This window comes from Schistocerca cancellata, chromosome 4, assembly GCF_023864275.1.
Source record: "Schistocerca cancellata isolate TAMUIC-IGC-003103 chromosome 4, iqSchCanc2.1, whole genome shotgun sequence".
NCBI lineage: Eukaryota > Metazoa > Arthropoda > Insecta > Orthoptera > Acrididae > Schistocerca > Schistocerca cancellata.
The window spans coordinates 671,499,194-671,526,176 of NC_064629.1; the positions used below are offsets into that span (position 1 = coordinate 671,499,194).

General features: G+C 45.2%; 1 protein-coding gene across 1 annotated transcript in view; it reads right to left on the reverse strand.

Moving 5' to 3' along the window:
* LOC126183478 (uncharacterized) overlaps window positions 1-13,891 on the reverse strand; it is a 50,787-nt gene extending 36,896 nt beyond the window's left edge. Inside the window, exon 1 of the mRNA XM_049925496.1 lies at window positions 13,751-13,891. Within this exon, the coding sequence (XP_049781453.1) occupies window positions 13,751-13,771 (21 nt within the window). The 5' untranslated portion in view covers window positions 13,772-13,891. The remainder of the gene's footprint in view (window positions 1-13,750) is intronic.
* Window positions 13,892-26,983: the final 13,092 nt, after the last annotated feature.

The window sequence follows — 26,983 nt, forward strand, 5'->3', positions numbered from 1 at the left end:
TTTGATTTTGATTGCTACTTTTTATGCTTTTTTGGCCTCAGGACAATTAAAAACCGATTTTTCCCATCCGATGTGATATGACCTTGCCGTGGTGGATGGGCTTACGTAACTAACAGTATTATACTTGTACACCCATGCACAATGAGTAATACAGTTTGTTTAACGTCAAACGTGCACCTTAGGCATTGTTGTATGATTCATTTGTCATTTGTAGTCGACCACTATTTAAGTATGATGCTTACAGCGCCATCTATTGCTACATTTTGTAACTATTTATTTTTCTTCCGCCATACCTTTTCCCCCTTCTCCAATAATATTCCGTTGCAATTTGACGTCATTCTGACCAGTGGTGTTATTTCTACAGCGGTTTGAAAGTTTAATTATAATCACCCTGTAAATTGCTCAAATAAATCTTTCTGGCAGATTAAAAATATGTGCCGCACTCAGACTCGGGACCTTTACCTTCCGTGGGCACCTACTCTACCGTCTGAAATATCCAAGCACGACTCACGACTCCTCGTCACAGCTTTACTTCTGCCAGTACCTCATCTCCTAGCATTTAAACTTCGCGGAAGTTACCCTGCGAAACTTGCTGGAAAGAAAGGATGTTACGGAGACATGGCTTAACCGCAGCCTGGGAAATACACTCCTGGAAATGGAAAAAAGAACACATTGACACCGGTGTGTCAGACCCACCATACTTGCTCCGGACACTGCGAGAGGGCTGTACAAGCAATGATCACACGCACGGCACAGCGGACACACCAGGAACCGCGGTGTTGGCCGTCGAATGGCGCTAGCTGCGCAGCATTTGTGCACCGCCGCCGTCAGTGTCAGCCAGTTTGCCGTGGCATACGGAGCTCCATCGCAGTCTTTAACACTGGTAGCATGCCGCGACAGCGTGGACGTGAACCGTATGTGCAGTTGACGGACTTTGAGCGAGGGCGTATAGTGGGCATGCGGGAGGCCGGGTGGACGTACCGCCGAATTGCTCAACACGTGGGGCGTGAGGTCTCCACAGTACATCGATGTTGTCGCCAGTGGTCGGCGGAAGGTGCACGTGCCCGTCGACCTGGGACCGGACCGCAGCGACGCACGGATGCACGCCAAGACCGTAGGATGCTACGCAGTGCCGTAGGGGACCGCACCGCCACTTCCCAGCAAATTAGGGACACTGTCGCTCCTGGGGTATCGGCGAGGACCATTCGCAACCGTCTCCATGAAGCTGGGCTACGGTCCCACACACCGTTAGGCCGTCTTCCGCTCACGCCCCAACATCGTACAGCCCGCCTCCAGTGGTGTCGCGACAGGCGTGAATGGAGGGACGAATGGAGACGTGTCGTCTTCAGCGATGAGAGTCGCTTCTGCCTTGGTGCCAATGATGGTCGTATGCGTGTTTGGCGCCGTGCAGGTGAGCGCCACAATCAGGACTGCATACAACCGAGGCACACAGGGCCAACACCCGGCATCATGGTGTGGGGAGCGATGTCCTACACTGGCCGTACACCACTGGTTATCGTCGAGGGGACACTGAATAGTGCACGGTACATCCAAACCGTCATCGAACCCATCGTTCTACCATTCCTAGACCGGCAAGGGAACTTGCTGTTCCAACAGGACAATGCACGTCCGCATGTATCCCGTGCCACCCAACGTGCTCTAGAAGGTGTAAGTCAACTACCCTGGCCAGCAAGATCTCCGGATCTGTCCCCCATTGAGCATGTTTGGGACTGGATGAAGCGTCGTCTCACGCGGTCTGCACGTCCAGCACGAACGCTGGTCCAACTGAGGCGCCAGGTGGAAATGGCATGGCAAGCCGTTCCACAGGACTACATCCAGCATCTCTACGATCGTCTCCATGGGAGAATAGCAGCCTGCATTGCTGCGAAAGGTGGATATACACTGTACTAGTGCCGACATTGTGCATGCTCTGTTGCCTGTGTCTATGTACCTGTGGTTCTGTCAGTGTGATCATGTGATGTATCTGACCCCAGGAATGTGTCAATAAAGTTTCCCCTTCCTGGGACAATGAATTCACGGTGTTCTTATTTCAATTTCCAGGAGTGTATTTCCAGAACTCTGCAGTGGAGTGTGCGCTGATATGAAACTCTGTGCCAGATTAAAACTTCAGGTCGGACCGAGAGTCGAAATCGGGACCTTTGCCTTTCGCGGCCAAGTGCTCTAACGACTGAGCTAACCAAGCACGAAAGTAGGAGAGAAGGTACTGGCGGAACTAAAGCTGTGAGGACGGGAAATGAGTAGTGTTGGGGAGCTCAGTCCCCGCGATAGGCCGAGGTCCCGTGTTTGAGCCTCGGTCTGGCACATAGTTTTAATCTGTCAGGAAGTTTCATATCAGCGCACACTCCACTGCAGAGCGAAAAATGTATTCTACTCAAGTGTTGCAGCGTCTCTGTATGTGTGGTCTTAGATTCAAAGGGTGCAGGGACTGAAAACGTAAGCCTTATGAAACTAAAAAGTAGCTGTATTGTGAAATAAAAACAAATAATTTACCAAAAGATGCACATCTATGAAATCAAAATTTGCTCATAGGTAAGACTCTGTGTTACCTTAAACGTGGCATTGCAACATGCTTGGATCCACCTTGGCATGCTGTCGGCAAGATGGTCCGACACGTTACTATTCAACTCTGCCTCATTTTTCGACGTCGGCCATTCTTCCAGTGCGTGAGTAGGGTTCCTGCGAAGATTCACTGCGAATTTAAATTGCTCCAAGAATGATCAGTCGGATTTATGCTGCTAGATGCCATAGACCATTCGATTCGGTTCGTTCCTGGCTCCTGGGGGAAGGAGTTCACGAGGTAGGCGCGGCGTGCTCGTGCACAACGAATTCATAGCTGAAACGTTGTCTGTAGGGCTGGATTTCAGAAACCTGCATCCACCATCTGCTGACGACTGCAGCGGTCTGAAGCAAGCCGTCTTTCCCCTCCCATTCGTGACGCCTACTGCTGTCTTCCGAGAGTGACTTATTATATTGTGCTTTGTTATTAAAGACTAATACGAGTATATTCTAAGTGAGCGAAATATCTATAAAGCAGACCTGAGTGTTTCCAGTTCCAGGACATGGGACACAATCGAGGACTATCCGAGGCCATTCTAAGCATCATATTTTCGTTTCTAGAACATTTGAAAACTTTGCAGAAATGTCGAGACTGTTCGAAAAAATTCCTATAATTCCTGGAACAATTGAGAATTTTCCAGAATATACAGACACACGTACAGCGATAAGGGGGGGGGGGAGGGGGGTGATTATGGGTCGATGTGGAGATGCTGCTGCTCTTTCCCGGGGCAATAACATACAATAATAATGATTCTGCTATCCACATGCGGTTACCTCTGTTAACTTTTTCACTGTGTGAGGCTGCCAATTACACTGCTGATCATTATAATTTGAACATCAGCAAGGATGAAAATAACTAAATTTTACTTATCGTGCGTATACAGAATAGTACGAACAATATGCAGTTAAATTCGAGGTGCACAGACTACGAAATATGGCATACAGGGCTGCCACCTCCGGCAGCAACAATAACTAATCACACTAGCCATCGAGTCGAAGTGAACCAGTGTGACAGATAGTGTGTGTCATTACATGCTGCTTCAACAGTATGCTAGAGTCCGCAGCTCGTGGTCATGCGGTAGCGTTCTCGCTTTGCGCGCACGGGGTCCCGGGTTCGATTTCCGGCGGGTCTGGGATTTTCTCTGTCTCGAGATGACTGGGTGTTGTGTGTCTTTCATCATCATTGACTCGCAAGGCGCCGAAGTGGCGTCAGCTAAAAAGGACTTGCAATTTCGGCGGCCGAACATCCCGCATGGGGTCTCCCGGCCAACAACGCCGTACGATCATTTCATTTCACTATGCTAGAGTTTATCAGTTGTAGTGGCTGGCGGGTGGTGGCGTGGCGGTCTCAGGCAACCGATGACCAAATGTTTTAAAAGTATGAGCGATCTGGAGAACGTGCTAGCCAGGACAACAGTCTAACACCCTCTGTATCAAAGTAGGTCAGGACAGTATGGGCAACATGCGGTCTTGTTATTTTGTTGAAAGATAACGTCACGGAGACCTCGAAGCTATGCACAGTCACCGGTGTCAACATGTCAGAAATATAACGGCTGCTTTCGAAATTACCAGCTATGTGAACCGGAGATAATCGTGGTGTGTACCCAATGGCACACAATCCACCACGCCAAGATCTGGGACCATCTGACGTGGGCGAATGCCATTTGGCTACGTTGTTCTCCTGGGAGCTTCCAGCCACGGATAAATCCATCGTGATATTGCACTTAGGATCGGGAGTCGTCTGAAAAGCCCACGAGGTGCCACTCCAGTGTTCACTGTTGTCTTTGGGCGCATCACTGTCGGGGCGCCTCTATTTGCTGCCACGTCAAGGGAAGACGCAAGACTTGGTGCCGTGCTGCCAGGCCGTGGCGCTCGACGCGTCTCACTGTCCGTGCTGATACTTTTCTTTCCACAAACAAGGCTATTTTCTGATCCAAAGCAGGTGACGTGGCTGTACCGTCCCACACGACCGAGCGAATAATATGTCAATCCTCTGCGGCGCTAGTCTCGGGGGACCGCTAAGATCCTGTATGGGATGGAGTATGACCCTCCCAACTCCATTATCGACTCCGTATTCGCATGAGACTCGCAATAACTATTAATTGCTCGATGAGTTACGATCGAAATATGACAAATGCTTTTGAAGTTTCTTCTTCTCACACAAGACATAACACGATCATCTCACAAACAAACAAAAGTGCGATTTCTGAATGAGAAACCCGCTGCATAAACTTTCCCTGTATTCAGAATGTAGATGGCGTTACTCGTGCCTACTTCATGCAATTGCAATCAAATAGTTATAATATGCACATTATATGGAGTACACTTCATGCCAATTGGATGTTAGTCGTGTGCCGTCTTCATGGTGTTTTAGTTTTAATGGCTAGCAGTGTAGCTGGTGCCGCAGTGTTGAACTACATAACTTGTGAAATATCCACATTTATAAACAAACGTACAGTAAATATTGCAACATTGTGTTTCGTAACGGGCAACGCCAGAAATAATGCTACTTAGAGGTGTATTAAGTGCCGTGAGTCGACACAATTTCTGTTACCGGCAATGTATTCACGCTTTTTCTGTGTTATTTAGTAATAGTAACATCTCAATTATGGGAAACAGCACTTGTTTTATATGTCTTTATCATGAGTTTGAACTAGGTCAGCCACATATGACAAGGCTATTTAAGTAAAATTATTTTACTTCTCTTTCTGGTGAACAAAATTACTGTCCATTATAGCTCAATAAGTGCATTTATTCTTTAAAATTTTTCTTTAAAAATTGATTTTTGTGTAATTTTTACTCTACCAAACGTTCTCGAAAAACATGTCTCTCAATTTGTGACGTTTTATCCGAGAAATTGAAAACGTGAGCTATGATCAAGAGAGGCATAATACAAAAATATATGTCGTTGGAAAATTATTAAATTAGCAAGCATCGATTGTGAATCAGCGTTTTGAATACTCACAGCTATATGGTTTGGTAATGTCTTAGTTACAGACACAAGATGCCATAAAGCTCTTTAAGATCAGCTGATGATAGACTCTGTGTTGTACAATGTATTAATATTCTTCCGCAATTACCTTTTTATTAAGTACAATGTAGGGACCACACCCTAACCACAAAAAACTCTCGACACCGTAACACAAGCTTCTACGTGCCTCACTATTGCGACTACACTTGATGGCAGGTAATGTCCTCCAGGAATTCGCCAAGTAAAATTCTTCTATCGGATTGCTACATGATGTAGCGTGATTCATCACTCCAAATCACTCTTTTCCAGTCATCCACTGTCCGATGACGTCGCACTTTACATCACCTCAATGTCCAGTCACTACAGAAATGTGTGCCTTATGAGGAGCTACTTGATCATTGTAATCCATTCTTTTGAGCTCCATACACATAGTCACTGTACCAGCTGGACTGGTGTAGCATCTTGGAACTCACGACGAAATCCTTCCGATGATTTCATGCGATTTTGTACGACCACTATCTTCAATACTCGACGTTCCCTATGCGTCAGTACTTGAGATCGGTCTGGTCTTGGTTTAGCTGTGGTTATTCCTTTGCGTTTCTGCCTCACAACCACATTACCCACAGTCTTGGGTAACTTTAGAAGGGTTGAAATGTCCCTGATGGGTTTGTTGCGCAGGTCACTGAGCTACCTTTCCCGGCCCATCCTGCTGTAACTGCTGTTTTACTGGCAGCACAATCTTCCCACCCCCTGCAACACTACAGGTCAACCTTTCATGACATCCAGTGATCAGTTCTGCATTACATACGGATGTCCTGGTACTGTTTTAGAGATAGTGTACTGTCTATCTATCGCTTGAGCCCTGTCCCGCAGTTACGCAGGGTCAGCCATCATTAATCGGATTTGGCATGTTAATGGTTAAGGGGTGGCCAGATGCCCTTTCCGCCCCAACCCCGTCCCCCTGGGACGGAATTAGTGTACCCCAACTGTTTGCGGCGAGTGTAATCCATGGAATAGTGCGAAAGTGTTCAGATGTCTGCGAGCTGTGTAACATGGGGACCAGCCCGGTATTCACCTTGCGGGATGTGGAAAACAGCCTAAAAACCGCATCCAGGCTGGCCGGCACATCGGCCATCGTCGTTAATCCGTCAAGCGCATTCGATCTGGGGATGGCCCGACTACCCGAGTCCAGAAAGCAGCGTGTTAGCGCATTCGGCTACCCTGTAGGGTTTTAGAGACAGTGTACCTTTCAGGAAATTTGTTTACATGCTCCAAGTTACTCTTAGGAATATATAATAATAAAAATTGTTGTGGACGCAAAGGAATGATGAGTTTCACATTATAATTTCGATTTCTAGCCAAAAAGTAATGGTGTCTAATTTGAGGAAGTTCCCATACTTTCAAAGGGCAAATTTCTTCCATTATCCTACAAAATTAATGCGGAAGTATAGGAACCGTGACGAAAAAGTAATTTTGACTGAACAGTAATGGACAATACTATTTCCAAAGTACGAGTAAGATCGAGGTGTCTCAAAAAAGACTTAATAGGCCAAGACCAAGGGAAATGACGTAATGATGAGGACGGTTGGGTTACTTCCGCAAGGAGCGCGGTTCGAATCTCTATCTGGCTGTCAGGTTCAAGATTTCGAGGCTATTCCAAAGGCATTTTAGGTAAATCTTGGGGATACTTGCGCTAAATAAGACACTGACTGGTTCAAAAAATGGCTCTGAGCACTATTGGACTTAACATCTCAGGTCATCAGTCCCCTAGAACTTAGAACTACTTAAACCTAACTAACCTAAGGACATCACACACATCCAAGCCCGAGGCAGGATTCGAACCTGTGACCGTAGCGGTCGCGCAAGACACTGACTGATCGTCATCCAACTGAGCTAGTACACCATCACTTCGGTGTAGCTGAAACATAGTCTTCAGCTTCCTTTCTCATTTCTCTCCTTAGGGTTCGAAACTACTTTTTCGTGCCATCAACTGCGACGGAAAGTTTCTTCATTGCGTTTATCACAGCCATAAATTTATTAAGTAAATATGGCAAATTTCCACTGAAGCTGTTAGTTATTTCAACTTTTTCTTCATTTCATATCTAGTTTAGCCTTTCTAAGTCTTTATCCTGTCTTTATCTAGAAAATAGTGTCGTGCGTATGAATATGGCAGCGTCTTCACATTACGTGCTTCCGTTCGTTTTGGCGTACAATTTACAAACTTAACTGTTCTTTATGTTTTGCCAATTAAATCTGGCTGGCCGGGGTGGCCGAGCGGTTCTAGGCGCTACGTCTGGAACCGCCAACCGCTACGGTCGCAGGTTCGAATCCTGCCTCGGGCATGGGTGTGTGTGATGTCCTTAGGTTAGTTAGGTTTAAGTAGTTCTAAGTTCTAGGGGACTGGTGACCTCAGAAGTTAAGTCCCATAGTGCTCAGAGCCATTTGAATTAAATCTGTAAACCAAAGCAAACGGAACCACGGAATGTAAGAACTCTGCCATTGTTGTACTACGGCACCTTTTTCTACCTAAATCCTGGATAATGGCTTAAAAAGCCGAAACTAGTTTTGACACAAAGAAATAGTTAAAATAATTAACAGCCTAAGTCGAAAATGTCATATTATTTTAATTAAATAGAAATTATATGGGTACATTCAAAATGACTTTGTAGACGAAGTTTTGAACGACATAACTTGTGAAAATGTCACATTCTTTTAATTAAATAGAAATTATATGGGTACATTCAAAATGACTTTGTCGACGAAGTTTTGAACGACAGAACTTGTGAAATATTCTCACTTATAAACAAATATATATGTAAAAAATTATTAGTTATAATAATAAATATTGCTACATTTTATTTCTTAACGTGCAACGCCAGAATTAGTGCTACTTAGCAGTATATTAAGTGCCGTGATTCAACAACATTTCGGTATTCGGCAATGTATTCACGCTGAGACCAGGGTGGAGAGGGGTTGCAGAGATGTGTATTGCGAGACGTTGCTGAAGGGACTGCACTAGCAATTAACGGTAGCAGACGTCTGCCGAAGCGGCCCGCACGAGAGTTGCTTTAGGCGTGGCTAGCCTCGATTGCACACAAAAAAGGATGGAAAAAACCGGACTACTTAGCCTTGGCCCGAGACAAATTACTAACCGGTGTGTGGCGAGGTAGTCGGACGTTTTGTAATCGCACTCAGTTATAGCTTCGTCAAGGTCTCCATTTTAGTTTTATTTTTGCCCATCGCCACTTTTTGTGCTGTCCGTTACTGGATCGCAGCCCGTCCGTATCCGCACCCGGCGTCATCCTTAATATGCCAAGGCGTGCAGCGAGAAGCCTTCCGACGTCTAGACGCTGCTCTTCCTTTTGCCGGCGGGCCCTGGTCGCCGATGAACGCTGACCGGTTGCCTTGCAGAATGCCGGGATAAGGTCGCCTGAACATGTCGGTTGCAATTCTGCTGCCATTACTTGGTATGCAGTCTGGCTGCGTGCACCGGGTGGCGCTGAGGTGTTATGCATCAAAGGACTCTTGCAGAATGTCAAATGCCATTGCAACAGTGTCTTTGTCGTTTCTTATGCCTCTGCAGACTAAGTTGTCTGATCAACAATGGAGCTAAATGCAAAGTAACCGGCCATTAATTTTGGTCTCGAATTATTCTGTACGTCGAAATTAATTTGCTTCGTAAAAATATCTGTTCCATGATTAAAACGTTGCTACTCCAAACAACATTTCTTTTGGCGGATTTTTTGATGCTCTCACTTACTTCATCTACTTTTAAGTTCATTTATATGTTTTAGGGATCACAGAACTCGATTGCAAAACTAGAAGGGGGAGAGGGGTGGGGGGAGGAGGAGGGAGGGATGGACTGTGGAGGGGAGGGGAGGGGTAGGAGTTAAATCAAAGCACGCGTTAATACGAAGAAAGAAGAAAGTTTATCAATCTTAGCCTCACTGAAGAAACTATATAGGTATTCGCATGGTTGCTTCCAGTGAGCTACCGAGTGGGGTAGCGCAGTGGTTAGCACACACTGGACTCGCCTTCGGGAGGACTACGGTTCAAACCCGCGTCCGGCCCTCCTCATCTAGGTTTTCCGAGATTTCCCTAAATCGCTTAAGGCAAATGTCGGGATGGTTCCTTCGGAAGAGCACGGCCGCTTCCCTTCTCCATTCTTCCCTCATACGAGCTTGTGCTCCGTCTCTAATGACCTCGTTGTCGACAGGATGTTAAACGCTAATCTCCTCTCCTGCTCCTTCTCGAGTCAGCTATGGGAATCCTAAGTCAAGATGGGCAGACGGGAATTTGAACCTCGTACCTACCAAATATTAGTGAATTTTCCCAAACACTGTTCGCAAAGCTGTGCTATGCCCTCGATGAATGATTCGTACATCATTGTCTTTTAGAAGTCAAGATTCCGTTGCAAATTATACTTCTAATTTTCAGACCTCAAATAGAGCCCTCAGGCCTTCTCTTACATCTAGAGTTTCTCTTTACAGCTGAAGACTGCTGCGTCATAGAAAATGAGCTACACACAATAATAATAATACTATCAATAATTCGACTAGTTTTATATCTCACCCAGCGAATCATGGGAGAACTCACAGTTCAACACCGACTGAAAACCTACGGTTTATGTTGTCATTTTTCACGAATAAAATTTTTTAGTGCTGGAGAATGCCATGTAAAGAATCTGCCAATTCCGAATACCAATGAGTGGTTCAGCTGGATCAGTTCAAATGTTAGTTCTGACACCTTAAACTCGAAACCGTATATTTAACGTTCGTTCTTACACTAGGTGCGTTGTCGATAGTAAGGAGCAGCTGCTTCAATGAATGAACAAAACAAGACCTTCATCACTGACAAATATGGAAAGCAGAAGCAGCTAATAGATTCGTACTTTCGATTAACTTCTCGTCCACTCCGCATCAATCAACGCTATTCGCTGTGGATTGTATCAACAGCTGATAACAGTAATTGCTTTTTTCCGTGAATAGTGCTAAACGAATCTCCATGGAACGATGGTTTATGCGCTGGAGTCACATTCGGAAGTGCCAGTTTCAAATCCCTGATAGACCTCCCTGAATTAGGTTTCTGTGGGTTTCCTAAATCATTTCAGGCAATGTCAGAATTGCTTCATTAGTAACACCACGGCCAGTGTATTTTACAGCCTTTACCAACTGAGTTAGTGCGTCGTTTCTAATGAGCTAGTTGTTAACGCAACAAAAACCTGAAATTTTCCTTTCTTCTTCCGAACGAATACTCAAGCAGTGAATCAGACGGTTTTGCGCAGATTTTTCGGAACACTAATTCATCAATAATAACACATGCGATGAAAATCAATAATACATGTGACGAAAATATATGCAATGAAATTCTTTTTCAGTTCAGTGTGATGAAGTTTACCATACTTTCAGGTTAACTGCAGGGGATCTGGGGATCTGTATGGGGCAGCACTATAGCACAAGCAGAGCTGTTTATCAGGCTCTCGCTGGAAATTTCTTCACAGTCCTCCATTCGTTTCGTAAGTCAATTAATATGAGAAAAAAGAAAACGATTTAATTTCAACGATAAATGATTATGAAAGGAGTTCAGAAAAAATATAGCAGCCTTCGAAAATTCCATGGAAAAGTAACAAAAGCGAGTCAAATACGAGCGCGTAGAGATTACGTATCTGTCCTCTCCAAGAAGCATTTGAGGCCGAGGAAGACGGCAGACAAAGCAGCTGGCACCAAGGTTTAAAAGCTGGTTCAAGCAGCACAGGCGTTTCTCGAAGGGATTTGCGAGGATAATACAAATGGTATACAGATACAAGGAACATGCCGTCCGGCGGACTGTTCCTAGAACAGATTCAGAGAATCAGTACTACTTATAAAGAATTCGTAACACAAATATCACGCAGATAAAAAAGAGAACTGTGGTACGAACGAATACATTTATTTTTCTTACACTCGATTCTTGTAATGTAAAACATGGAAAGCGAAGAACTGAGTAATCATGAACCTACTCTAACGGGTCTCATAACGACTTGAACGATAATAATGCAGTTACAGGATTGAAAACTGATTCAGAATAACCACGTAACCAACACAAATGTACAGCTGTTCCATTCCTCATTCAAATATATTAGCAACTCATTTTATTCTGTGATCATTTTCAAAAACAATATCATGGCAATCTTTGGCTTATATATATCTCGCAGTTATCTTTTTTGAAGATAAATGCAACGATGGACAGGTCTTCTCAAAATATGTATATTCGTATAAGACGCATCCCCCGAGCGATCATTCGTCACGCTAAACTGAAAAAACGTTTCTTAACTGCAGTTACGAATCACTAATAATTCTAATGAGTTGATGAAATTCTGACTTCGGTCACACGATATGAAGTCTTTGACAACACACTTAAAAATGAATTTTTGTTAACGTTATAGTTTCGATCGACTGAAAATTGTGTCTTTATGTCTTTTCGTGGTTGACGGAACAGTCACTAGTCACTGAGAAATAAATCGTGAGTAGAACTCGTCCATAGAACAGTGCAGCATACACTGTCTTTCCGAATCAGGTGAGGGGTCTACCGCTAGACCTCCAATTATCTGGAGCGTGTGTTGCAATCATTACGCAAAGTATAGCAGTGCAATGCAGGAGGACATTACACAAGTGTTTCAGTGTTAAATGGCTCAATTTCAAAAGTCGCAAACATACTCCGAAGTAATGAAAGCCCTACTTTTGACCCAAATTTCCCAGCTCTTGTCGGACTGAAGAAAACAGTAGTCTCGACAAAGTTTCGATTCAGCGTGCGATTACATGCGGAGAGAAGCTTTCAAAGGAATGCGCTGGAGCTCTGACGCTGTGAACTAAAGTTCGGTTCTCCGTAGTTTTAATGTTGTCATGTAGTCTTACGTATGAAGCAAAAACCGGTCTTTATCAAAGTATATTACTACATTCCGTAAGACAGAGTACTTCTCGGACTACCGTGATGATTGGAGCGCTTGTTTATTAGGAAATGCTGCCTCTCAATGCCTAAAATGTGACTGTAAGAACACACAGAGAAATATAACACGCTGGACGCCTTATAGATAAATTGTCTTGCATTTTGGAAGTTTGTCTTTACCATTAATGTTTAACTATACAGTATCGTTAAAAACAGAAGACACTGATGGTTCTAGTAAAGTGGTATGTGGTGTGTTATGGAATGCAGCAGGGGGTTGAATTTCCTAATCGCCTAGTCGAACCTTCCTCTTGTGAACTTCCGAGATTTAATATGTGTTACTAAAAGTGCATGAGTAGGTCAGAAAAATACTGCAGTGTTCATTATTGTATGTAACGTTAGTAGACAGAGTACATATAAACTGTTCACTTTATGTGAATACGACGGAATTCACCAAAACTACTCTTAGCTTCTCGAACATAGGTCTCACCCTTGATTATTACTATTCTCTGCAGTCCTTGCACCAAAATAATCTGCAGATTTTTCTTTATAGAATTCTCTCAATGAAATATGTCCATCATTTACGAATACGTGCTCACACAAGCAAAGAAAGCACTTTCAGATAAGCATAATTATATATAATCTTTTAACGGGAGGGTCGTTTAATATTTATATTATTACACACCGAGAACGTTTCACGAAAGTTCCGTATGATCTCACTCTAAAACAACGACAATTGTCTCAAAATAATTGATGGTCCTAAAATTTACAACTGAGCAATATTTCTATCCCAAGAACGTGGCACACACACACACACACACACACATATATATATATATATATATATATATATATATATATATATATATATATATATAAAACACACACGCGCACACACACACACACACACACACACACACACACACACATATATATATATATATATATATATATATATATATATATATATATATGAGTTTATGTGTGTGTGTGTGTGTGTGTGTGTGTGTGTGTGTGTGTGTGTGTGTGTGTGAAAGCGTAAGCAATATAGCAATATTATAACATTACTCTAATTCACTAATTAGTGTCAAGCACTGTTGGTACGCAAAGGTGAAGTCTCCATTCATAGATACCGGTGAACCTCGACTGACCACTAGTGAAAAGTAATAATCTATCAGAACAAAATATTTCACAAATGACGCGGCTAAGTAACGTCTTCTTGCAGAAACGACGCACAGCACTGTTGCAGAAGCCAGAATGGTGGCGGTGACGGGTACTTACAGGGAGCGCGAGGGCGGCCATGGTAGCTGTCTGCACACTGTGAGCGCCGCCGCTGGAGCCAATGTATATATAGACGCGGCCCGCCTGGACAGCCTGACCCGGATTGCGGCGTTTGCACCTGGAGCCCAAGCTCAGCCTGATAACGTATTGCAGCTAGCCGTTTTTTCAGCTCTGTCTGCGCGGGCGGGCTAGGTCTCGGCGAGGCGAGGCTGATGGCTCCGCAGAATCGCTCCGCCAGCTGCTCTGCCCTCCCAGCACAGAGTGCGTCTTCCTCCCACCCTTCGCATCCCTTCCCTACCTAACAAGTCGACTGCTGCTTCTTCCATTCGTGATCCCGTCGCCTTCCAGCTACAGCACTTTTGCTGGTGGTTTTCTCAGCTGGATATTTCGTCCACAAAGGATGGTGTCATGAGGGCTGCGACTCTCGATGAATTTAAGTAAAACAATTACCGGAATCAGTCAGTTGTTTGTTTTTTCACAATGCGTTTGCGAGGGCTGCGACTGTTGATGAATTTAAGTAAAACAATTACCGGTATCATTCAGCTGTTTATTTTTTCACAATACGTGTCGACGTTTCTCACCCTCTTCTTCAGGTGGATGACTGTTGATGACTATTTTGTTACATTCCTAGTGTTAGTGTAGGATGCAGGCACCTTTTCCCAGCAGCAGAACAGGTTAGGTTTCATGTTTTGCTGGTGACAAAATTGGTCTTTCAAAAAATAGGCTGTTAAAGTTAAAAAAAAAACATGAATTTGTAAGAGTAAAATATTCTTTAAGGAAAATAGATTGAAAAGATGCTGCATACTGCTATTTGTTGCCGGTCGTTGTGGCCGAGCGGTTCTAGGCGCTCCAGTCTGGAACCGTGCGACCGCTACGGTCGCAGGTTCGAATCCTGCCTCGGGCAAGGATGTGTGTGATGTCCTTAGGTTAATGAGGTTTAAGCAGTTCTAAGTTCTAGGGGACTGATGACCTCAGATGTTAAATCCTATAGTGCTCAGAGCCATTTGAACCATTTTTTGCTACCTGTTGAATGTGCCCTTCACTGTAAACTATATTTACACTGTCACTTCACACAAATGTGTTACACATATCAGATATTGTTCCTTTCAGTAATCTTTGCCCTCTATGTAAACATAACATGTCTCTGACATGTGTAACATCTTTGTGTAGAGTGATAGTTTAAAACCACCTTCTTTTAACTTTAACGGTGCCATTTCTGAAAAAAAAACAATTTTATCACCAACAAAAGACGAAACATAACCTGCTTTGCAACTAGTCTGCTACTGGCAAAAGACGCCTGTGCTCTACGCAACAGGAATGTAGTAATAGAATTCTCCTCCTGAAGATGATTGTGCGAACATCGAAACGCATAGTGAGAAAATGAACAAGTGATTGACACAGTAAATTGTTTTACTTATATTTTTTTCACTACCAATTCCCAAATTACCTGAGACGATTCAAACGTCAAATCGACTTGAAAGGCCGCTCCGTTTTCTACATCCTACGACTGACAGTCATTTATTTGTTTGAATCCAAATTACATGCAAAAATTGGTTACTATGTGTACATCCGCTGATTAATTCTTTGTTCGGAATTTAAAAGTCCTCTAACATCGATGATTCATATAAGTCGGCATTGTACGAATAAAAGTGACTTCGCAATTTAAAGTGTAAATATTGCCGAACCATCAGTTTATTAAGTCATGTATGCAAAATACTGACACGAAGAATGGAAATACTCGTGGAAGCCAACCTCGGGGAAGATCAGCTTGGGTTCCGGAGAAATGAGAGAACACGCGAGGCAGTATGACCCTACGACTTACCTTAGAAGATGAGTGAAAGGAAAGCAAACCTACATTTGTAGAATTTGTAAATTTGGGGAAAGCTTGTGACAATGTTGCCTGGAATACAATCATTGAAAATCTGAATCGGCAGCTGTAGGAATCGCAGGACATGAAAGGAAAGCAGTGGTCGAGATGGCAGTGAGAGAGGGTTGCAGCCCATCCCCGATGTTATTCAGTCGATAAAGCAAGCGATAAATGAAACCAAGGAGAAATTTTCGAAAGGAATTAAGTTTAGGAAGAAGAAATAAAAACTTAGAGGTTTGCTGATGAAACTGTATTTTGTTCCGAGAAGACAAAGGATTTCCAAGGGCAGGTGAATAGAATGGATAGTGTCTTGAAAAGAAGTTGTAAGACAACATCAACGAAAGTAAAACAAGAGTAATGGAACATAGCCAAATTAATTAACGTAAGAGATGAGGCAGTAGAAGTAGTAGATAAGGTCTGTTATTTGCGCACGAAAATAACATGGTGGCCAAACTAGTTAGGAAATAAGACGCTGATTGGCAATAGCAAGTAAAATACTTCTGAATAATAAAATATTTTAACATACAGGGCTATTACAAATGATTGAAGCGATTTCATAAGTTCACTGTAGCTCCATTCATTGACATTTGGTCACGACACACTACGGATACGTAGAAAAACTCATAAAGTTTTGTTCGGCTGAAGCCGCACTTCAGGTTTCTGCCGCCAGAGCGCTCGAGAACGCAGTGAGACAAAATGGCGACAGGAGCCGAGAAAGCGTATGTCGTGCTTGAAATGCACTCACATCAGTCAGTCATAACAGTGCAACGACACTTCAGGACGAAGTTCAACAAAGATCCACCAACTGCTAACTCCATTCGGCGATGATATGCGCAGTTTAAAACATCAACGATGCTTTCGAACTCATTGATGGGGACATGCTGCGCCGAGTGTGGGAGGAACTTGATTATTGGCTTGATGTCTGCCGAATCACTAAAGGGGCACATATCGAACATTTGTGAATGCCTAAAAAAACTTTTTGAGTTTTTGTATGTGTGTGCAAAGCATTGTGAAAATATCTCAAATAATAAAGTTATTGTAGAGCTGTGAAATCGCTTCAATCATTTGTAATAACCCTGTATATATAAATTTATGAGTTAGTCAGTTTTTCCTGAATATACACTGTGCAATAGATTTAAGGATCGCTTTTTCGATTCCCATAATTGACTTCCATTGCGACGTATAAGTTTGAAATTTGGCTCAAAGGTTCCTACAACCTTCCTCAGTAATGCTGCAAAAGCTTAGCGCTCTCGAAGCCGCTTCAAACAGAATTGTCTAACTGATACAACAGGGAAAGCTAGTTAAAATTAATGATAATAAAGACCCTTGAATGTATGTATGAATTCCGCCTTCAGCCACGTGCGATACATATTTATTTAGGGACCCTGTGGTTTCATCAGCAGCTACTCAGGTTTTTACAGCATTGTTGGAGAGATAATGTGTAAGATGGAGAGAATAAGAAAAAGAGAAGAAATAGTGAGCAATCACCAAGTATAGGGTCGGAGGTACTTTTGCGGTTATAATGGCGCTCACGGAGGGGGGTCTGAGAAAGGGACCTAATCCGTTACACGACCAGCGTACTGAAGCCTGTAATCTCCTTTATCGAGGACTGTGAGCATGTGGTTGATTCATTTCATATACTCACACGTTATTAATTCTAAGCTTATATGCTGATTCGAAATTTGACTACCTCTGCAACCGCAGGTTGCTACTTTTTTTTTTTTTTGGTAAGGTACAGAAACTGACATTTTCTTTGACACTAAACTGCCAGTCCGAGAAGCAAGATGAAATTTGACAAGAACTACTGTGATGCTTTAGGAAGTGTTCGTCCAATAACGCTTTACAATAATCAACTGCTGTATGTACTGTAAGTCATAAATTTTAAACTTAGATCGTCCTGAATGCAAGTTTGTTACCTTAACCACCTCGCTCGATCTATAGTACACTGTAGCATATTAATGTCAGCTGTACTATAGTCAGCTCGCGACATTACTAATGTTACGTAATTTGTGATGTTTACTCAAAATAATTTAACATTTGATATTCAGTTCACACATACCTAGTGGTAAAAGCGTAACTTTAAGCGAGACCATCATCTAATGATTCTTTCTAACAGAACGGTAGTACTATTTTTTTTCTTATAAAAGAATTAATTCTTTATTTAGAGTCAGAGACTAGTTATGGAGGACTCAAAATGGAAGCGGGCGGACACATCGCGTATGGTGTTGAAGTATGCATTGCAGTAAAATAAGGCTGAAAAGACTCAGAGTTGGCCGGAATACACCACACTGTATATGTGAAATAGCAGGCCGTCTGTAATTAACTCGGCATCAATGGGTCTTCATTACACAATTTTTCTTCACTTCTTAAAAGAGCATGCTTTTTACACACTAATTTTTCTTTGAAGACAGTAGTGCAGCACTGTATCGTATAATTATTATGCGATGTACATAGCTTTTTACGTCTTTCCATGTTCAGCTTTGTAACCGGTAACATTTATAACTAGGACAGTTAGTAAAAGTTTCATGAATTTGCTTACGAAATGCAAGTAAACAAATCCTTACAGTTCCGAAATTTTAGGGGATGCCCAGTTTTAGTAACGAAGACTCTATAAACTTGCCTAAAACACCCACTTCACGCTGGCCGGTACACTAGAAATCGTAGATTTACGTCAAACCGAAGATACATCTTTTTCTAAACAGCATTACGCACATTCAATTCACGACCGTCTTCAGTAACTTTCATACCGACAGAGCAATCAACTCTAATGTAAAATACTGCAGATTCGAACATCGTAGCCACATTTCCGCGTACTTCAGAGAGGCTTGCCATCGAGCTTCTGGCACTACCTAAAACAGAAGATATAGACTAAAGAACAAAATGTAGTAGTAGTAGTGGTTAGAGTTTAACGTCCCGTCGACAACGAGGTCATTAGAGACGGAGCGCAAGCTCGGGTTAGAGAAGGATTGGGAAGGAAATCGGCCGTGCCCTTTCAAAGGAACCATCCCGGCATTTGCCTGAAATGATTTAGGGAAATCACGGAAAACCTAAATCAGGATGGCCGGAGACGGGATTGAACCGTCGTCCTCCCGAATGCGAGTCCAGTGTGCTAACCACTGCGCCACCTCGCTCGGTAACAAAATGTCGAAGGAACTAATTTGAGCAACAGAAATCACCATCGCTGTAGGGTTGGAGCAGTTACTTGACAGTGCGATCTGTTGATGTAAAAGGCGCTGCGGACGTGAAGGCGGAGGGCAGTTAAACGTCCCGTCGACATCGAGGTCATTAAAGACAGAGCATTAGTTCAGTGGGACAAGGATGTTGGGAAGGAACTGGCCCTGTTTTTATTGAAGAGTCTCTTTTGCCAGTCACCTCATGTCATTCTGGAAATTCACAGAAAATTATGATTAGTCACCCCAATATAAAGTCTTAATGTCTGAAATGCTGTGATGGCTGACTATGTCAGTGAGCAAAAAAGTTGACTGGATTTTCTGGAAAAAAAATAATTACGTTACGGATTCGATAATTTTCGTAAGCACACACGAGCGTCGTGGCGAAAGGAATCTAGGAACACTGTAGTGTTGCAGGGGCCATCAGTTATTATAAGATACTGTCGAAGTCTTCTGAAAAAACAGACAAGTGAAATGTGAATTCAAACGGATAATTTGTTGAAGCAACATTTTGGATGACAAACCTCACTAACATGTTTAGGGTGTACAGTCCTGTACTAGAAGTAAAATACAGGGTGTATCAAAATGAATAATTCGATTTCAAAAAAATCGTAACTATTATGTTATCTAAGATACACTCCTGGAAATTGAAATAAGACCACCGTGAATTCATTGTCCCAGGAAGGGGAAACTTTATTGACACATTCCTGGGGTCAGATACATCACATGATCACACTGACAGAACCACAGGCATATAGACACAGGCAACAGAGCATGCACAATGTCGGCACTAGTACAGTGTATATCCACCTTTCGCAGCAATGCAGGCTGCTATTCTCCCATGGAGACGATCGTAGAGATGCTGGATGTAGTCCTGTGGAACGGCTTGCCATGCCATTTCCACCTGGCGCCTCAGTTGGACCAGCGTTCGTGCTGGACGTGCAGACCGCGTGAGACGACGCTTCATCCAGTCCCAAACTTGCTCAATGGGGGACAGATCCGGAGATCTTGCTGGCCAGGGTAGTTGACTTACACCTTCTAGAGCACGTTGGGTGGCACGGGATACATGCGGACGTGCATTGTCCTGTTGGAACAGCAAGTTCCCTTGCCGGTCTAGGAATAGTAGAACGATGGGTTCGATGACGGTTTGGATGTACCGTGCACTATTCAGTGTCCCATCGACGATCACCAGTGGTGTACGGCCAGTGTAGGAGATCGCTCCCCACACCATGATGCCGGGTGTTGGCCCTGTGTGCCTCGGTCGTATGCAGTCCTGATTGTGGCGCTCACCTGCACGGCGCCAAACACGCATACGACCATCATTGGCACCAAGGCAGAAGCGACTCTCATCGCTGAAGACGACACGTCTCCATTCGTCCCTCCATTCACGCCTGTCGCGACACCACTGGAGGCGGGCTGCACGATGTTGGGGCGTGAGCGGAAGACGGCCTAACGGTGTGTGGGACCGTAGCCCAGCTTCATGGAGACGGTTGCGAATGGTCCTCGCCGATACCCCAGGAGCAACAGTGTCCCTAATTTGCTGGGAAGTGGCGGTGCGGTCCCCTACGGCACTGCGTAGGATCCTACGGTCTTGGCGTGCATCCGTGCGTCGCTGCGGTCCGGTCCCAGGTCGACGGGCACGTGCACCTTCCGCCGACCACTGGCGACAACATCGATGTACTGTGGAGACCTCACGTCCCACGTGTTGAGCAATTCGGCGGTACGTCCACCCGGCCTCCCGCATGCCCACTATACGCCCTCGCTCAAAGTCCGTCAACTGCACATACGGTTCACGTCCACGCTGTCGCGGCATGCTACCAGTGTTAAAGACTGCGATGGAGCTCCGTATGCGACGGCAAACTGGCTGCCACTGACGGCGGCGGTGCACAAATGCTGCGCAGCTAGCGCCATTCGACGGCCAACACCGCGGTTCCTGGTGTGTCCGCTGTGCCGTGCGTGTGATCATTGCTTGTACAGTCCTCTCGCAGTGTCCGGAGCAAGTATGGTGGGTCTGACACACCGGTGTCAATGTGTTCTTTTTTCCATTTCCAGGAGTGTATGTGCGTGAACAATGTGTTGTTGTAAAGAGCTAACTTTCGAGTTTTACATGGTTACCGCTAGGTAGCAGCAGTGTGTGCCCACATCAGTTCCTGTAAAAATGGTGTCGGGACAACAGAGAGCGTTTTGGGTTCTACGTTATGCGCAGTGCGGGACAGTAATAGCTGTTCACCATGACTTTCTTTCTAGGTATGGTGTGCATCCTCTTACAGCACAGACCATTCGACGATGGCATGAACAATTCCGAGAAACAGGTTTGTGTAAAAGCAAATCGCCGGGCGGTCACCGAGTGCCTGACACAGACGTCGAACGCATCCGCCATAGTTTCACAAGCAGTCCGCAGAAATCAGTTCGCCGTGCAGCTCGACAGCTCAGTACGCCCCCGATGTCCGTCTGGCATGTGTTGCGTCGACGTTTACATAAAATGCAGCTATTGAATGCTCTTAGCGAAGGTGACAAACAACAACGTGTGGAGTTCTGCAATTTCGTCCTTGGCAAGATGGAGGATGACAGTTTTCTTCCACACTTAGTGTTTAGTGACGAGGCAACATTCCATTTAAATGGAAAGGTGAACCATCATAATGTGAAAACATGAGGAACAACCATATGAAGTTGTACAAATGAGAGGGACGCTCCAAAATTTAATGTACACTCCTGGAAATTGAAATAAGAACACCGTGAATTCATTGTCCCAGGAAGGGGAAACTTTATTGACACATTCCTGGGGTCAGATACATCACATGATCACACTGACAGAACCACAGGCACATAGACACAGGCAACAGAGCATGCACAATGTCGGCACTAGTACAGTGTATATCCACCTTTCGCAGCAATGCAGGCTGCTATTCTCCCATGGAGACGATCGTAGAGGTGCTGGATGTAGTCCTGTGGAACGGCTTGCCATGCCATTTCCACCTGGCGCCTCAGTTGGACCAGCGTTCGTGCTGGACGTGCAGACCGCGTGAGACGACGCTTCATCCAGTCCCAAACATGCTCAATGGGGGACAGATCCGGAGATCTTGCTGGCCAGGGTAGTTGACTTACACCTTCTAGAGCACGTTGGGTGGCACGGGATACATGCGGACGTGCATTGTCCTGTTGGAACAGCAAGTTCCCTTGCCGGTCTAGGAATGGTAGAACGATGGGTTCGATGACGGTTTGGATGTACCGTGCACTATTCAGTGTCCCCTCGACGATCACCAGTGGTGTACGGCCAGTGTAGGAGATCGCTCCCCACACCATGATGCCGGGTGTTGGCTCTGTGTGCCTCGGTCGTATGCAGTCCTGATTGTGGCGCTCACCTGCACGGCGCCAAACACGCATACGACCATCATTGGCACCAAGGCAGAAGCGACTCTCATCGCTGAAGACGACACGTCTCCATTCGTCCCTCCATTCACGCCTGTCGCGACACCACTGGAGGCGGGCTGCACGATGTTGGGGCGTGAGCGGACGACGGCCTAACGGTGTGCGGGACCGTAGCCCAGCTTCATGGAGACGGTTGCGAATGGTCCTCGCCGATACCCCAGGAGCAACAGTGTCCCTAATTTGCTGGGAAGTGGCGGTGCGGTCCCCTACGGCACTGCGTAGGATCCTACGCTCTTGGCGTGCATCCGTGCGTCGCTGCGGTCCGGTCCCAGGTCGACGGGCACGTGCACCTTCCGCCGACCACTGGCGACAACATCGATGTACTGTGGAGACCTCACGCCCCACGTGTTGAGCAATTCGGCGGTACGTCCACCCGGCCTCCCGCATGCCCACTATACGCCCTCGCTCAAAGTCCGTCAACTGCACATACGGTTCACGTCCACGCTGTCGCGGCATGCTACCAGTGTTAAAGACTGCGATGGAGCTCCGTATGCCACGGCAAACTGGCTGACACTGACGGTGGCGGTGCACGAATGCTGCGCATCTAGCGCCATTCGACGGCCAACACCGCGGTTCCTGGTGTGTCCGCTGTGCCGTGCGTGTGATCATTGCTTGTACAGCCCTCTCGCAGTGTCCGGAGCAAGTATGGTGGGTCTGACACACTGGTGTCAATGTGTTCTGTTTTCCATTTCCAGGAGTGTATTTTGTGCAGGTTCACAGGAAAAGGTGTATGGTCCATTTTTCGTCGCCGGAAACACTGTTACAGGAAGCACGTCTCTCGATATGCTTGAGAATTTTCTTTTCCCACAGTTGGAGACTGATTCGAACTGCTTCATTTACCAACAGGGTGGGGCACTGCCACACTGGCATCTGGAAGTGCGGGACTTTTTAAATCAAAGTATTACTGAACGACGGATCGATAGTGCTGGACCAAATGATTCAGCCTTACATTACTGGCCTCCAAGGTCACCAGACCTGACTGTATGTGATTATTTCTTGTGGGGGTTTATAAAAGACTCTCTTTATGTGCCTCCGTTACCAACAACAATGAATGAACTGAGACATCGCATAACGGCAGCTGTGGAAGCTGTAACTCAAGACATGCTAGCTGCAGAGTGGAAAGGTATGAAAAAACTTTTTGAGTTTCCCGTTCATCAAAAAACAAAATTCATTGTATATGTTTATCAGTTTCAGAAATACAGGGCTATTACAAATGATTGAAGCGATTTCATAAATTCACTGTAGCTCCATTCATTGACAAATGGTCACGACACACTACGGATACGTAGAAAAACTCATAAAGTTTTGTTCGGCTGAAGCCGCACTTCAGGTTTCTGCCGCCAGAGCCCTCGAGAGCGCAGTGAGACAAAATGGCGACAGGAGCCGAGAAAGCGTATGTCGTGCTTGAAATGCACTCACATCAGTCAGTCATAACAGTGCAACGACACTTCAGGACGAAGTTCAACAAAGATCCACCAACTGCTAACTCCATTCGGCGATGGTATGCGCGTATCAACGGGGACGGCCTGCAGTGACGAAGAAACGGTTGAACGCGTGCGGGCAAGTTTCACGCATGGCCCGCGGAAGTCGACGAATAAAGCAAGCAGGGAGCTAAACGTACCACAGCCGACGGTTTGGAAAATCTTACGGAAAGGGCTAAAGCAGAAGCCTTACCGTTTACAATTGCTACAAGCCCTGACACCCGATGACAAAGTCAAACGCTTTGAATTTTCGGCGCGGTTGCAACAGCTCATGGAAGAGGATGCGTTCAGTGCGAAACTTGTTTTCAGTGATGAAGCAACATTTTTTCTTAATGGTGAAGTGAACAGACACAATGTGCGAATCTGGGCGGTAGAGAATCCTCACGCATTCGTGCAGCAAATTCGCAATTCACCAAAAGTTAACGTGTTTTGTGCAATCTCACGGTTTAAAGTTTACGGCCCCTTTTTCTTCTGCGAAAAAAGCGTTACAGGACACATGTATCTGGACATGCTGGAAAATTGGCTCATGCCACAACAGGAGACCGACAGCGCCGACTTCATCTTTCAACAGGATGGTGCTCCACCGCACTTCCATCATGATGTTCGGCATTTCTTAAACAGGAGATTGGAAACCCGATGGATCGGTCGTGGTGGAGATCATGATCAGCAATTCATGTCATGGCCTCCACGCTCTCCCGACTTAACCCCATGCGATTTCTTTCTGTGGGATTATGTGAAAGATTCAGTGTTTAAACCTCCTCTACCAAAAAACGTGCCAGAACTGCGAGCTCGCATCAACGATGCTTTCGAACTCATTGATGGGGACATGCTGCGCCGAGTGTGGGAGGAACTTGATTATCGGCTTGATGTCTGCCGAATCACTAAAGGGACACATATCGAACATTTGTGAATGCCTAAAAAAACTTTTTGAGTTTTTGTATGTGTGTGCAAAGCATTGTGAAAATATCTCAAATAATAAAGTTATTGTAGAGCTGTGAAATCGCTTCAATCATTTGTAATAACCCTGTATAGACGTGCCAAATCGGGTGATTCTTTTTCATGCACCCTGTATATGCCCCACCTGACAAAAGAGTGAAGAACTCAGAAGATATGGTCGGTATGTCAATGAAAGTACTTAGATGTACACGGCATCGGCGGGGGTGTATGTGACTAGCGCTACAATCCTCTATCACAGAATGGCCACCAGAGTGGGTTGTTTGCGTGTAATGTTGTTATCAGGCCCGGTAGGGAAATTAGATGTTGAGAGATCATTGTGAAGAACACGGTGAAGCCGCATACTCGTATGAGATTGCGTTATCCGCACCTGACAGAGTTCGAATGGGCCTCATTGTAGGGCACCATTTGGCCGGGGGAGCTAGGCGGTGCTTTGGTTAGTACAATGGACTCGCATTCGGGACGACGGTTCAAATCTGCGTCCTGCCATCGAGGTTTACGTTTTCCATGATTTCTCTAAATCGCTCTACGCAAATGCCGGGATGGTTCCTTTGAAAGGGGACGGGCGATTTCCTTCCCCATATTTTACAACATACCGAGATTGTGCTCTGTCGCTAATGACATTGATGTCGAATGGGTATTAGTTCAAATAATGTTAATTTATAGGGAAGTTCCTTTCCTCTTTCCTACCATCTGACCGGCTGGTAGCGTCGTGCAATATGCAGATTTGTGGGGAATTCGGATGTGACATTGTCCCAGCTTAGGAAACGAGAAAGCAGACATATTCGTCGTCAAGATTGCGATCGATAACATCTGACAGTCACACGGGAGGAATCCCGTATAGTGCACCAAGCACATCGTAAGCCCTTCACATCTCCGACTGCCATACGAGAACAAGAAATGGACTCCCTGCAACATTCTGTGTCACCTCGCATCGTTGGTCGGAGACTGGCAGCAGTCGGACTAGATAGTTACCGTCCCATACTAGCTGCGTTTGGGACGGTGCCCGTGACCGGGAGGTATGGCCTGTAGAAGGCGTGGCGACGCATTGTCTTCAGTGATGAATCGCGGTTCCGCACTACCCAAGATGAACACCGTAGGTGAGTATGGCGACGACCTGGGTTCTTTCATCCAATGTTTTGAACAGATACAGAGGTGTTGCTCCTGCCGTCATGGTGTGGCGAGCCATCGAGTGTAACTTCAGGCCATTGCTGATAGTGACTGAGGGAACTCTGATGGCACAACGATCCGCGAGAGAACACGTGTTGGACCACCTCGGACGTCAGTTCGGTCCGAGTGCCTGTGTACGGGATATCAAGGACACGTTACGACTCTTATGGGCCAGTTTGTCTCAGCAGGAGAAACAACGGCTTTATGACACGCTTCCCAACCGAATCAGTTCATGCTTTCAGGCCAGGAAATGTGAGAGGGGGAAGGGGGGGGAAGGGAATGGAGGATGCAATGTGATACTGCTGTGTGCTCATACTGCCAAGTTGTTTGTAAATTTCACACGATACTGTAGTCACTGAAACAACATTATATACCGCGCTACCCATATTGTTTCGTTTCGTTTCGTTTCCTTCTCCCATTCTGTGTGCTTTACTTTTTTGTCAGGCTGTGTAAAAATGGAAAACTGGTGATTTTTCGATTGAAAATATTATTCTATGTATGTGATCACGTCATGGCGCACAAATGGTTCAAATGGCTCTGAGCACTATGGGACTTAACTTCTGAGATCATCAGTCACCTAGAACTTAGAACTACTTAAACCTCACTAACCTAAGGACATCACACACATCCATGCCCGAGACAGGATTCGAACCTGCGACCGTAGCGGTCACGCGGTTCCAGACTGTAGCGCCTAGAACTGCTCGGCCACCCCGGCCGGCTATGAATATAATGAGCAGTATTTACCGTAACTTAGCTGATTATTTTAGTGAAAATAAGAGATCCATATATTCGTGGTGTCTTGCTCTTTCTGTATTGGTTCAAATGGCTTTGAGCACTATGGGACTTAACATCTATGGTCATCAGTCCCCTAGAACATAGAACTACTTAATCCTAACTAACCTAAGGACAGCACACAACACCCAGCCATCACGAGGCAGAGAAAATCCCTGACCCCGCCGGGAATCGAACCCGGGAACCCGGGCGTGGGAAGCGAGAACGCTACCGCACGACCACGAGATGCGGGCTCTTTTTCTGTATTCTTCGCAGCCTTATCTGGTCGTTCTCTGATATCAGGGCTTGTGGCAATTACATAATACCTCTCAATGCCATACCATATGTGTCACGGTCGTAATATCCACGACAATGCACCCAGCACAAAGTC